The sequence below is a fragment of the Hippopotamus amphibius genome, chromosome 4 (assembly GCF_030028045.1).
Source record: "Hippopotamus amphibius kiboko isolate mHipAmp2 chromosome 4, mHipAmp2.hap2, whole genome shotgun sequence".
In the NCBI taxonomy this organism is placed as follows: domain Eukaryota; kingdom Metazoa; phylum Chordata; class Mammalia; order Artiodactyla; family Hippopotamidae; genus Hippopotamus; species Hippopotamus amphibius.
Window position 1 is genome coordinate 106,358,090 of NC_080189.1, and position 14,767 is coordinate 106,372,856.

General features: G+C 43.9%; 1 protein-coding gene across 1 annotated transcript in view; it reads right to left on the bottom strand.

Moving 5' to 3' along the window:
• Window positions 1-1,395: 1,395 nt before the first annotated feature.
• ABCA13 (ATP binding cassette subfamily A member 13) overlaps window positions 1,396-14,767 on the bottom strand; it is a 324,555-nt gene continuing 311,183 nt past the window's right edge. The window contains 3 exon segments of the mRNA XM_057732590.1: window positions 1,396-1,488; window positions 2,450-2,587; window positions 3,491-3,596. Of these exon segments, the coding sequence (XP_057588573.1) occupies window positions 1,396-1,488; window positions 2,450-2,587; window positions 3,491-3,596 (337 nt within the window).

Consider the following 14,767-nt stretch of genomic DNA (forward strand, 5'->3'; position numbering starts at 1 on the left):
TTTTAATGAAATCTTGCTTTAGCAAAGAAATACAAGAAAGTGTTTTGCTTTGATCACAAGCTACTGTCACTCAAAAACTTAATTGAATAAGGTTAAATTTTAAAATAAAATCTGCACAGTCCTCTGTCGAGGTTTTAGAAAAATGTTACTCGAAGAAGGTTTAGAAATATTTCAACTCGGAAGTGTCTGACTGGAAACTATTCTGAGGTGCATACACGGTGATTTTATGCATTTTACTAACTATAAAATGCAAACGGTTAGCTTTACACAGCCTTTTAGAGCCATATCTTAGCACTTTATACCTGAAAACACTCCAAGGACAATAATTCTGAGAATGACATAATTTTAGAAGTATAAAAATTGCTTGAAAATTAATGTTTACTACATATGGTGCTAATTTTGCTCGTATAATTAGAAGGGACCTAGATATTTCCTTAGATTATTGGTTTTCACACTGGAAGGTGCCTCAGAAACCAGGGACTTGTTTAAACTGAGACTGTGGGGCTCCTACCCTAGAGTTTTAGATTCACTATGTGTGGGGGGCCCTGAGACCCTGCATTTCTGCCAAGCTCCCAAGAGATGCTAATGCAGCTGTTATGGGGACCAACACACTTAGAAAACCACTTAGAATAACTAAGAACAGTAATTATTAATCCAAATTAATGAAAAGAAAATACAGCTATATTATGTTTCTTTCTACATTCCTCTAAGTTCACAATCTGTGAAATTCTGATCACAATTTTTGTAAATGATATACAGTCCCCAGTTCAATTTATTTAATTTTGCGAAAGGGTTAACTAAAAAGCTCTTTAATTCTATTTTTATAAAAGCATTTTTTTAAGAAAAAATGTGGTATGTTTTTATCTCATACCACATAATGCCATCCAGGGTTAGGGAAACGATGCATTTAAATCACTGAATTGTTGTTTAGACACATGTAAGCATAATCTAGTAAAAAGATAACAAAAGTAGAAAACAATCCTGGGTACCATTCCCTGTACAAATCAGTAAGGGGAGCCTTTCACCTTGGGGGCCTCAGTTTCCTTAAAATTAAAATGGAACGTTTGACCTTGACAACCTCTGACAGGCTTTCCAGCTCCAGCAAGAATGTAAGTTCCTTCCTGAGTCCCAGGAAGCCGGCCCCACCTCAGCTTGGCAAACAGAGTAACTAAATCAGAGGAACCGCTCAAAAGTCTGCAGAAAAGAATGACCTTTCAGTGTGATCATCCTTAGTTAACAAAGAGTTTCAAAACAGAAAATGAAGGAGGGAATGAGACTGGACTGCCCGCCCTGTGTCTTTCAGCTCCCCTACTGCCCACTTGCTCCTCTGATCTTTGAATCTTAATTATAACAAAAGCTGAGGTTTTATTTCTCCCAAAACGTCTTCTTTAGTGCTTAGACAGGCAGGTGCTGTGGGCGGCCACAGTCGGTGGACGAATCAGAAGGTGGTGAAGTTTGCCTCTGCTCAGTCGCAAAATTAACAAATATCTGGAAGAAATGATGAAAATAATTGTTCACTTTGGAAAACACTCAGCCCTTCGTTTTCAGCTATCACAAGGGACATCTTTTCCAAGCCCTGCCCAATTTTTCCTAAGAGTCACGACCATTCATTCACACCACGCCTTCCTAAATCACCCTCAACAGTTAGGTCTTCTGAAGACCCAAAGCCAGGAATAATAAACATTTCCGGACAATTAATAAATCACTGGGAAATTCTCGATGTCTTAACAGGGCTTTAGATTGAGCTGTGATCTCATGTCACCTTCCAGCACTTGGAGGGAACCAAGGACTTTTCTTCCCAACATCAGCTGATCTAGAGTGGAGCCCCTTTAATTATTGGGGGGTGGGGTGGGGACAGGAAGGCTGACGGGGCCTCACCTGCTTACTGAGCAACCAATGAAATTATAAGCAGATGGAAGCCTTGAATGTTGAGTATGTACCTTGAGTAGAGAGCACGTGATAAACAGTGCTCTCACACTCACCATCTTTATCAGAATTTTATAAACTCCAACAGCAACTGATAAAAAAGAAACGGTGATTTCAAGAAGTAATTTGGGGACTTCCCTGGTGGCACAGTGGTTAAAAATCTGCCTGCCAATGCAGGGGACACAGGTTCAAGCCCTGGTCCAGGAAGATCCCATATGCTGCAGAGCAACTAAGCCTGTGCACCGCAAGTACTGAGCCCACGCATCACAACTACTGAAGCCTACGTGGCTAGAGCCTGTGCTCCGCAACAAGAGAAGCCACCACACTGAGAAGCCTGTGCACTGCAATGAAGAGTAGCCCCCGCTAGCCTCAACTAGAGAGAAAGCCTGTGTGCAGCAATGAAGACCCAACAAGACTCAATACAGCCAAAAAAAAAAAAAAAAAGTAATATAGTTCGTTTTTAAATCAGCTAGAGGAGGCCTCAAGAAAAGCACAACCCGGGGACTCCTTGGAGGTGCTGTACCTGCTCCAAAGTGGTCTGGCTGATGGAGTAATGCCTGATATTCAGGAAGCTTTTCCTGTCCTCTAGAACTCTGAATAGGTCAGCTAAGCTTGCACATCTTTTAGGCACGTGGTATTCCAATACATTAAGGCGCTGTCCCTAAAAGCAAAAAAAAAGAAAAGAAAAGAAAAAGACTGGATGACGGGATTAGGAATCACTAAGCAAAATCGACCACACTATATTTAATTGCCAAATAAATTATCTTTTTTCAAACCACACCTTTAAATACCAACTAGGTGCAGGGGTCAGTTCTGTGAGTCTCCAAGGAACGGTCGTGGACTACAATTCACCACAAGGTGTGTTTGATAAGAAGTGTCCCTGGGTGGGGCTGCCGCTCTGCCCCTTTCTGCCCTCACCTTGCCACAAGCCTGGGACGACAACCTATTAGAAGTTATGACCAACTGGAATCGCGGGGTCATCCAGAGAACCGCACACAGTGCTTCTCAGATGTTCGTGTGCACAGGGATCACCTGTCTTCCTGGTAAAATGCAGACTTGGGGTCAGCACGCTGGGGCTGAGGTGCTGCAGGTCTTGCCTGCTCCCACGTGATGGAGACCTGCTGGCTCAGGGACCACACTTTGCATCAAGTTTGTAGAGGGCTGCATCCTCAAGCCCAGGGCTCTTCCTGTGAATTATGCTGAAATCACCAAGCCTACAAACCCACAGCATACGCACGGGTGAAATTAACTGTTGTATCTTCCAACCTAAACAGAACAAACTGTGTGATGAAGCTGGTCCCACAGAAAAGGGGGGTGAGTGACCACCGTCCGCTCTGGGCAACCCAAAGAGGGGAAGAGCAGGTTTGACATCCTTCATCGAGGTCCGCTGACACCCACCGCCCCTGCTATTTTGGGGGAAGAGGCGTGGCCTGTACTTTGCAGTGAGGCCAGAACAATAGGCAATGTCTTTGACAGCACAGAATTAAAACAGGGGAAAATACAAATGCATTTATAAGATGTTTTAAGCTCAAAACAAAGAAGTAATGTACAATATTAGCACTACCTTCAACTGGACTCCCGGAAAGTAGAACTTCAAGCAGTCGGAAATAGTGCTGTGTTGATTTGCTTCCTTGCAGAGCCAAACCTTGACTGTGTAATCATCACCAAACCTGAGAGTTGAATTAAAAAATAAGGTTACTATTATATAGACCTAAGATGGGTAAACTCTAAGTCCATTTTCACAGGAAGGCAGCAAAAGAAAGTAACTATTCCAGATTGTTGGAAAATTTTGTCTTCTCAAAAACAGAATATTCAGGAATTAATTATAACTCAGTTATGCAGTTTGCTGTAATTCATTGACACAGACATTGATTTATCTTTTTAAAAAATTAGCAAATCTTGGAACCAACACCTCGTCCATATGAACGGGAGTGTGAAAATACAGAGTATGAAAGCAAAGTGCTGAGCTGGGAAGTCAGAGCTGGGCTGGAGACAGACCTTGAGAACATTCCAGCTTCGAGGGATGGAAATGCGGCTGGGATGGAAATGCGGCTGGGAAGGAGGGAGGGAGCAGGGGCTGCTACGGCAGGAAGCCAGGCATTCCTTTATCCTGGAGAACAACTCCCTCAACTGTACTTCAACCCTGTGGGCCCCGCGGCTGCAAGGGGCTGTCGGCCTGACCCTGACACTGCAGAGCTGTGGATGGCAGGTCTGCAGGGGTCCGACTGAGCACACCCGAGGTTACGTTCATATCACACACAGCCTCAAACAGTGACCTCCAAGAATGCACAGGGCGTCCCCAGAGCGATGCACGTTATTCTACTGCACACCCCAGATGCCCGGCACGGTGGCGGGCACACAAGCACGTCTCAATAAAGACCTGTGGAGTGAAAGCCAATACACGAATATATCATGACGACAGCAACTTTTTGTTGGTTTTGTTCCCTGATGTATCTACCCTAAGTACCTAGTAGAACGAAGAAATGTTAGTCAGATGAATGAATGAATGAATGAAATCTTCGTTTACAAAGCACTGCTGGGAAAAATGTGTTCCGTTTAAGTAACTTTTCTGTACGTGAGCCTGACTAACACGTTTACGGGCAGACCATTTTCCAGGTGAAACTGCCTGGTGAAGCAGAGGCCGGAGACCACGTGCCTATGCTGCAGGGATGTGGCTCAACCCCGCCAGCTCCCAGAGACCCTCCCCCTGCTTCTGTGTTCCTGCCTCCTGCCCTGACATCAAATTTCCCAAGATCTCTGTGTGACTCCAACTACCTCCAGCTCTTCCCAGCTGACGGTTTCGAGTCCGTCCAGGGCCGAGAGGTTGCTGAAGACAGAGCGTGCGTGAAGGCAGCCCGGGACGCAGCTCTCCCGAGTTCGCTCTCAGGACTCTCTGAGGCCGACCCTGCCCAGGTCAGCGCAGGACATGTGCATTCCAGCTGCGCCCTCCCTGCTCAGGGGCCGTGTCAGATGTGGTGCTGCCGTGCAACAAGGGTCCCTACTCCACTTCCAGAACAGCATCCGGGTGGGTGTGCGTCTCAGTGCTTCACGCAGGGAAGAGCTGAAGCCCAGATTCTTGAATGGCCCCCGAGGTGAGGGGCTGCTTCAGGGGCTACTGCCCTTCAGGGAGCTCTCAGCTGTCCTGGGGGCGGGAGGCCCATGCTGGAGGATGGAGAGGTGTTCCTGCCCGGGTGGTTATGACCATCCTGGGGGCCAAGGTCAAAGCATCTGGACGGCCTGGGTGCGAATCGGCCGCCCAATCCACGTACCAGACCTGTGAACCCAGGGAGTCAATTTTTCTCCCCTCAGTTCCCTCGCCTAGAAAACAGGCTCGTGAAACCAGCTGCCTGACGAGGGTGTCAGAGGACTGAGCGCGTGCCTGTATCTCACACGGGACAGCATCTGGCCCTGAGGAAGCAGGTGAATAAGCCTGCAGTGAAACTGAGGTTCTGCGCAGGACGTGGCCAAAGTGAAGGAGCCCCTTCTTTGGTGTCAAGACACTCACAATTTATCTGGGGAGCGTAGACAAAGCAAATGAAAAATCAGAACGTGATGGATCTAGAGGTTATCATACCAAGTGAAGTAAGTCAGTAGGAGAAAGACAAATACCATATGATACCACTTGTATGTGGAACCTAACATACGACACAAATGAACCTATCTGTGAAACAGAAACACTCACAGACAGAGCACAGCCTTGTGGCTGCTGGAGGGAGGGGGGTGGGGGAGGGAAGGATGCGGAGTCTGGGATTAGCAGATGCAAACTATTATGTACAGAATGGATGGACAAGGTCGTACTGTGGAGCACAGGGAACTACAGTCAATACCCTGTGATAGACCATAATGGAAAAGAGTATGAAAGAGAATGTATTTACATATATACGTATAACTGAGTCACTTTGCTGTACAGCAGAAATTAACACAAACTTCAATAAAACTGTAAAAATCAGGACACGAATCTCAGCACTTAGCACATAAGAGACGACACTGAATGCACAGGAATGGCTTGGCTCTTTCACACACAATACGACCCACTTCACAAGAGCAGAAGTGGCAGCCCTCAAGGGGTACTTTCCTAATGCATTTTTTAAAATATACACTGAATTCCAATAAATTCTCACCACATATACATATTAATGTTTAAAATTCTTCCAAATGAAGTTACATGTGAACTAAGCCCACTCCAGCTTTACTCTAGAGCAGGTCCCCCACCCCTGGGCTGCAGACCAGCCTATTAGGGACCAGTCCACACAGCAGCAGATGAGCGGAGGGCAGGTGATGGAGGGAAGTTCCATCTGCCGCTCCCCATCGCTCCCCATCACTCGCATTACCACCTGAACCCCCCCCCACCCCATCCATGGAAAAACTGTCTTCCACAAAACTGGTCCCTGGTGCCAAAAAGGTTGGGGACCGCTGCTCACAGTTCTTTAGGAAAAAAAAAAGCCTCAAGAGAAAATATTTCTGAAATTGGTTGGCAAATTCCTCAGGATCTCTCTAGAATACTCAACAAGACATCTAGACAGAAAATTATAAAAGCACAGCATCTTCAATAACTAAGAGAATCTTTGCAGATTATCAAATTCATTACGATGTGAGCATCCAGTTTATGTTAGCCTTCCCTTCTCATTTCTGCCTATAACCTACACATTTATGCCAATGATCTAAACTGCACGAAGGATTTACTTGATTTGTGTACTTTCCACAGTCTAAAAGATTTCCAAGTAGCCAAGGAGTCATTTGTTTATACATTCACTCATCCCTCTCACATTTCCAGATAACCGATCACACCCACATCATCTGCAAAGTCGGCAATTACATAAAGATAAAGAAACAGCCTCATCTGCCAGCGAAGGTGCCTATAAAAAGCACTCGACCACAAACATCCAGTGTAATGCATGTAATAAACACTGAAACAGGGGGTGGGCAACACACTAATGGAATAACACACACACACACACACACACACACACACACACACACACACGTACCCTGGAAGCCAGTGAGAGACTGAGGAGGGCTGGCTGCGTGATGGGTACCTGTCCTTACACTCAGCTCCGGAGGGTCCTCTCGATGCGCACACCCACAGCATTCTCTACATGAACGCCTGCACATTGAGCAGTTCATTATATTCACTACACTACATTACATTACACTGTATTGTATTCTATTACAGTAATTCCTCTACATACGAATGAGTTCTGTTCCGAGAGCACATCCATAAGTTCAATTTGTTCATTAAGTCCAACAAAGTTAGCCCAGGTACCCAACTAACAAAATCAGCTACACAGTACTGTACCATAATAGGTTTATAATACTTTTCATGCAAATAATACATAAAAAATAAACAAAAACTAAAAAGAATATTTTTAATCTTACAGCACAGTACCTTGAAAAGTACAGCAGTCCAGTACAACAGCTGGCGTTTCTTAGCAGTACCAGCTACATCACCACTGCTTTTACTTTTGTTTCCGGACATCCTGGGCTTGAAATATACTATACTACTGTACTCTATATAGTACTGTACAGTGAAGTACGCAAAAGCACAACCACAATGTATGCCAGACACGTGAACTAATTTACGTGATTGGACACGTGAATACACGTTTGCATCTTTGAAGCTTCGCAACCTGAAGGTTCATATGTATAGGACTTACTGCGTATTATATTCTAATATTATATTATATTATATATTCATCATAATATTGTGAGCCCCAAAGAGGTCTGGATTTTTTCAGCAGGACTCAGCTTATCACCGGCAGAGATGGGACTAGCCAGGCCTTCTGACTCTAAAACCACGTCTCTTCACCGCAAGTGCCTTTATTATTTCCACTTCGGTTAAGTCTGTTTCAGAAAACTTTCTAACCACTGCAGGTGCAAATCTGAATGGTCCTGAGGAATATGGACGGAAGGCATGAACATAATGCCTGATGTTAACAAATAAAAAGTGCCTTTGGCAGCTGGCACCAGCATTCCTCCTGGGGAAGGAAGGGACTTTAGAACGACCTCTGTGAGCTTCTGCGTTTCAAGGCAAGATCTCCAGGGGCAGACGACATGGCCTCACAGTGAAGAGAAGCTTGGTCCATGTTCACACACCTCCGCCCACGAAGATTCCTCTCTATGGCCAGGGTGCCATGTCCTTCAGTGACCCCACCAGCTGCAGATCCAGAATTCAGAGCAGGGATCAAAGCCACCACGAGCAAAGGCCCACAGAACCTTCTCAGAACTTGGGCGGCCACGCAGCCTCCACCGCAAGATTGGACGTCTTCCCTCAAAAGTCAAACTCTTGATGCAACTACTATATAAAGGGAATGGATAAACCACAAGGTCCTACTGTACAGCACGGGGAACTCTATTCAGTATCTCGGGATAAACCATAATGGAAAAGAATAAATATATGTATGTATGTATAACTGAGTCACTTTGCTGTACAGCAGAAACTAATACAGCACTGTAAGTCAACTAGACTTCAATAAAATCAAAATAATAATAATAAAGCCAAACTCCTGGGCTCATCCTCTGGGCTCTCTGGGACCTGACACACACCCTCCCCTTCGGCTTCTCACTCTGCTCACACCTCATCCCCACTCTCGATGTATTCAACACGTTTACTTAGTGCTCCGTGTGGAGGCCCTGTTCTTGCCTCCAAAGGGCCCCCTGGGCTCTTGGGGCGGGCCTGCTCTGCCCCTGCGCATCCAGGTGCGGGGAGCATCCTCCTAGCTCATCAGCTGCGACAGCAGAGCTACTTGAAGGCAAGGCCCATAGCCTCTCCCACCTGGAGCCCAGGTGCTGTCTGATGAATCAGTGAGTGGATTAAATTATTTGTTAGAGTTTGGTGTAACAGGAACCATATTTCTCTCCTAACTGAATACCAAAATGGACTGAGCATTTCTATAGGTTTTCTTTTCTTTTGGGGATAACAAGAAGGGACCATTAAAAAGCTACTGTCAGGTCAGCAGGATGGAAAAGCAAGCACCATCTCCTGCAGCATGAGACCTCTGTCACCTGCCCACCCAGCACCACGCACCACCTTGTTTTCAGGCTGCTGAGATTTCAGCTCTAAGACCAGGGCCCTCACCCGGCTTCCTGTATTTTTTCGTGATCTAAGAACATTTTTCTTCACTTCAGAAATGTCTTAGAATCTAGACAGATAAAAGATACCTTTTAAAGCTGGTAATAGTACACATGATTTTCTGTATTTCTCAATCCTGATAAATACACATTTCTTTTTTTTATTCTTTTCATTTTTAAAGAGAAAGCCTGAGATATAAATTTAACTATTATCCATAAAGTTGAAATCCTGACGACATGATTTCCACTCTGAGTAACAGAAGATAACTTTTGCTTAGAGTGTGGGGAATCCAACAAAGTTCTTTGTTGTTGGAACAAATTATTTATGTAATTTTCTGATTCACAGAAGTATAAAAAAGCTTCTAAATGTGTAATAATCCTCCTGTATAAAAGTAAGGGCCAAAAGGAAACTACAAAAATTATTTCAATGAACAGGCTGATTCAGTTTAGTAGAAAACCATGTAAGTTCAGTAGAAAACAAACAGAAAACTAGAAGGAGCCCGTGTATCCTATCATTGGGTGGGATTCCAGGCACAGCCCCACAATCTCACTAGGAAACACAGGCCCTAACATGGAAATGCTACAGCCTGGCATGTTTTCCTAAAGCAAATATGATCAGAAGCCTGACCACCAAAGAGAACAGCATTTCTGTGGTTTAAGTGTCTGTCCATCCTGGGTGATGTCAGTAGGAGAAGGGAAGCGTCTTTGCAAAAAGAGGTGCTTCTAGCAGTTGGATGGTCATCCTGTCACATCAGAATTCATGACACGGTAAACTCTGAGGGTCTGTGTGCGAGCCGACTCAGCCGCCATGCTGTGCCGCACCACCATCCCCTCCAGAGGCAGTGGGACCGCGTCCTCATTTTTCTCTCAGAGCCTTTCAACATAATTAAGCAAACGCCCCATGGACAAAGGCCAAGGCAATTCACCTCCAGGCTTGGTGAGTGCTGCCTGGAGAGACCACGAGACTATTCATGGGCGAGACCTCAGGAGGGAGGCAGCATCATTAAGATGGGGAACCTCAGAGCCGGCGCCCTGCTCGGCTGCCCTCTGGGCAAAGATCAGCCTTTGTAAGCCCTTCTGTGCAGGGGAGGGGCTGCGCTCCAGGCCACAGCAAATACACTTGATTCTGCCTGGCTGCACGGTTTGGAAGTGTGTAGGGAGCATGCAGGGACGGTCCTCTTGGGAGGATGCGATTAAAGCTCTTCTGAATTTTGTTTCAGAGGGTTCCCTAATAATTATGTGGACTCCAGTCAGACCCCATGTAACACAGCCTCTAAAACAACAGCGGAATAATGAGGAAAAGAATGATTTTCTCAGCAAAGAGGAATTAAGACAGCCTCCCTGCCCCCTCAAGCATGTGTTGAGAAAATGCTTTGAGAAGCCAGGCTCAGGGCAAAAATGTCTGGGGCCTCGACGTGGCTGAAGCATTCCTGCTGGACACTGGGGTGGACACATACTGGCCGCCAGAGGAGGGTGGCCAGCGAGCCCCAGAGGGTATAGGAGGGGCCCGTGGAGGGAAAGCCCTGTGCTGCACTGAGCCCGCCTCCCCCTCGGCCCCACATTCAACCACATCAGGAAAGCGACTAAGTTCACAGGACGCTGGCGCCTGATGTGGTTGGGGGGCGAATGATGAGAGGGGCACACCGCGGAGCTGACCTGGTCCCAGACCCAGCAGCACACACGCGGGGGGTGGCGGGGGGGGGGGGCACCACAGGTGCACAGACACAGCAGGCCCTACGACAGGTGATGCACCAGCAGCTCACGGGGCCCCTGGGATGGGGGACTCTGAACCCTCGCTGGCATGAAATCAGCTGATATTCCTGTTTCCTGTCAGGGGAGACCCTAGTGATATATCGGTTGTGAGAATAAGTCATCAAGACAGTAAATATTTTCCCAGTGTTACTCTAGATTCCTCCAAACATGAATTAAAAACTAAATGATCTTTAACAAAGAAAATGCTAATTGGGATTATAAACCCTTCTAAAAACTTGAAGAGGAAGAGCCCCTCCTAACTGATCTTATGAGGCCAGTATTACCATGAACAAAACCAGGTAAACGTATCAGAGAAGAAAAGCAAAAATAAAATCTTTTATGAACATGGACACAAAAATGTTTGACAAAATACTAACAAACTGAATATGGCAACATAAAAATAATTATTTGCCATGATCAAGTGAGATTCATCCCAGGGATGAAAGGCTGGTTTAACATCTGAAAATCAGCTATCGTAATACAACATGATCATCTCGATAGATGCAGAGAAAACATTTGGCAAAATCAAACACTTTTTTATGACTAAAAACACTCAACAACATAGGAATAAAAGGGAAGTTTCTACCTAGAGCAATGGTGTAAGAAAAAGAACTAAAAGGTATCCATGTTGAAAAGGAAAAAGTAAAATTATGTTATAAATGGCATGCGTGTGTATATAGAAATACCTAAGGAATCCACAGGATACTCTAGGAACTCATAAATGAGTCCGTCAAGGTTGCAAGATACATGATGAATGCACAAGATGGCCAACAAACACAGGAAAAGATGTTCAATATCACTAATCATTAGAGAAATGCAAGTCAAAAGCCACAATGAGGTATCACCTCACACCTGTCAGAATGGCCATCATCAAAAAATCTAGAAACAATCAATGCTAGAGAGGGTGTGGAGAAAAGGGAACCCTCCTGCACTGCTGGTGGGAATGTAAGTTGATACAGCCACTATGGAAAACAGTATGCAGGTTCCTTAAAAAACTAAAAATGGAACTACCATATGACCCAGCAATCCCACTCCTGGGCACATACCCTGAGAAAACCATAATCCAAAAAGAAACACATGCCACAGTGTTCACTGCAGCACTATTTACAATAGCCAGGACGTGGAAGCAACCTAAATGCCCATCAACGGATGAATGGATAAAGAAGATGTGGCACATGTATGCAATGGAATATTACTCAGCCATAAAAAGGAAAGAGATTGAGTTATTTGTAATGAAGTGGATAGACCTAAAGTCTGTCATAGAGAGTGAAGTAAGTCAGAAAGAGAAAAACAAATACTGTATGCTCACTCATATATGGAATCTAAAAATGGTACTGATGAACCCAGTGACAGGGCAAGAATAAAGATGCAGATGTAGAGAATGGACTTGAGGACCCGGGGAAAGGGGGCAAAGGGGAAGCTGGGATGAAGTGAGATAGTAGCACTGACATATATACACTACCAAATGTAAAATAGACAGCTAGTGGGAAGCTGCTGCATAACACAGGGAGATCAACTCGATGATGGGTGATGACTTAGAGGGCTGGGATAGAAAGGGCAGGAGGGAGTCACAGGGATATATGTATAAACACAGCTGAATCACTTTGTTGTACAGCAAAAACTGGCACAACAGTGTAAAGCAATTATAATCCAATAAAGAGCTTAAAAAAAAAGAGAAAAACAAAAAAAAAAACAATAAGGCTATGTGAAAATCTGTTAGCATGATTATGTTTGTCAATTTATTTTTATAATCTGTACTTTGTGTATTCAGCAACTGTGTAATTTGGTGCATGTACTACATACATCATTGTCATGTATTTGCCGATTAAATAACACATGTAAAACACCAAGCACAGTGCCAGGCATAGAGTAGGCACTCCATAAATGTTGGTTTAAATCTGAAAAAAAAAAGTCAGCATTTGTACACAGAAAAAAAAAGATGAATGCATGAAAATGCACTGTATTCTACACACTTGCTATGATCATTCAGAAAACGAAAAAAATTTTTAATTCCATTTACAATAGCATCAAATAAATAAAACAGGATTAAATTGAACAAAAGAAGTGTTGAATTTATATTTCATAACTAGAAAATTTTGTTTAAAGAAATTAAAGATTTAAATACGCAGAAAAGCACATCACTTCCATGACTCAGAAGACTTCACATTCTTAACGGGGCAATTCTCCTCAAGGTGATCTACAGATTCAAAACAAACTCTATCAGAATCCCTGTTGAATTCTCTGTGATTTCCACAGAGCTGATTCTAAAATTCATATGGAATTGCAGTGGACCTAGACTAGCTAAAATAATCTCACAAAAGAGGAACAAAGCTGAAGGACTAACACCTACTAATTTTGAAATGTACTTGAAACCAACAGTGATCAGAATAGATAAATGGATCCATGAAACAGAATTGGGTCCAGAAATAAACATGTGGGTCTGTGGCCAACTGATTCCTGACAAGGTGGCCAGGACCATTCAATGGGAAGAATAATCTTTTCACCAAATAGTTCTGGGGGAGCTGGATGCATGTGCAACACCAGCAGTTAATACCAAAGTTTACGTGAAATGGGTCAAACACCTAAACGTAACTGGTAAAAGTATAAAACTCTTAGAAGCATACAAGTGGAAAGTCTTCATTGTCTCTGATTTCATGATGAGTTCTCAGATATGACACCAAAAAACATGAAAAACAAAAGAAAAAATCGATAAGTGGGGCTTTTTAAAATTAAAAACATCTGTGCTTCTAAGGATGTTACTAAAATGAAAAGGCAAACCATATATTAAGAGACAGTATTTGCAAATCACCTATCTGAAAAGGGACTTGTACCTAGAGTGCGCAGCTCTTTCAACTGAATAATTAAAAGGCAACCTAATTTCTTTTAAATGGGCAAAAGATGTGAGTAGACATTTCTCTACAGAAGACGTTCAAACGGGCAACAAGCACATGGACATATGTTCGACATCATCAGTCATCAGGGAAATGCAAATCAAAATCACAGCGAGGTCCTACTTAACATTCACTGGGATGGGCTGGAATGAAAATTCAGATAATACAAGTAACGGCAAGGACGCAGAGAAACTGGAACCTTCATTCACTGCTGACAGAAATGTAAAATGGTGCAGCCAATTGGGAAAACAGTCTGACAGCCCTTTTAATGGTTAAGCACAGAGCTACTGTATGACCCAGCAATTTCACTCCAAGGTATATACCCAAAGAAGCAAAAGATGTCGGTACGGAAACGCATGCCTGATTGCTGACAGCGACAGAACACACAATAGCCACAAGCTGAAACAAGCCAAGTGCCCACTGCCCACTGCCCGTGGATGAACAAAGTGTTGTATGTGCTCTGGCCATAAGAAGAAATGATGTACTGATAACACGGATGAACCTTAAAATATTAGCCTAAGTACAAGTCACCGGTCAGAAAAGACCACACACTATGTAATTCCATTCACATGCCAAAGAGATAATTTCATAGAGACAGGAAACAGATGAGTAGGGCTTAGAACTGGAATGAACAGAAGGGTGACAGCTAAAGACGTAGAGTTTCTTTTTGAGATGATGAAAATGTTCTAAGACTGCCTATGGAGATGGTTGCACACAATTGTGAATACGCTAAAAAGCACTGAATTATACAGTCTAAACAGGAGAGTTGTATGACATGTAAAGTACATCTCAATTAATCTGATAAAAAACAAAGAAACAGGATGGCCACTGTTTTAAAAAATTAGTGACAAATGTTTGGAAATTGTAGACGTTTGTAAACATGGCTCCAATTCTTTGCACCTTCCTACACCGACACCCTTCGCCACATAACCTTGCTGTGTTCTTGCCCTAAGAGATGGGACTATTTTTTAATAAATTTTATTTATTTATCTACTGGCTGCGTTGGTTCTTTGTTGCTGCACACGGGCTTTCTCTAGTTGTGGCGGGTGGGCGCTACTCTTCGTTGTGATGCGCAGGCTTCTTATTGCTGTGGCTTCTCTTGTTGTGGAGCACGGGCTCTAGGCGCACAG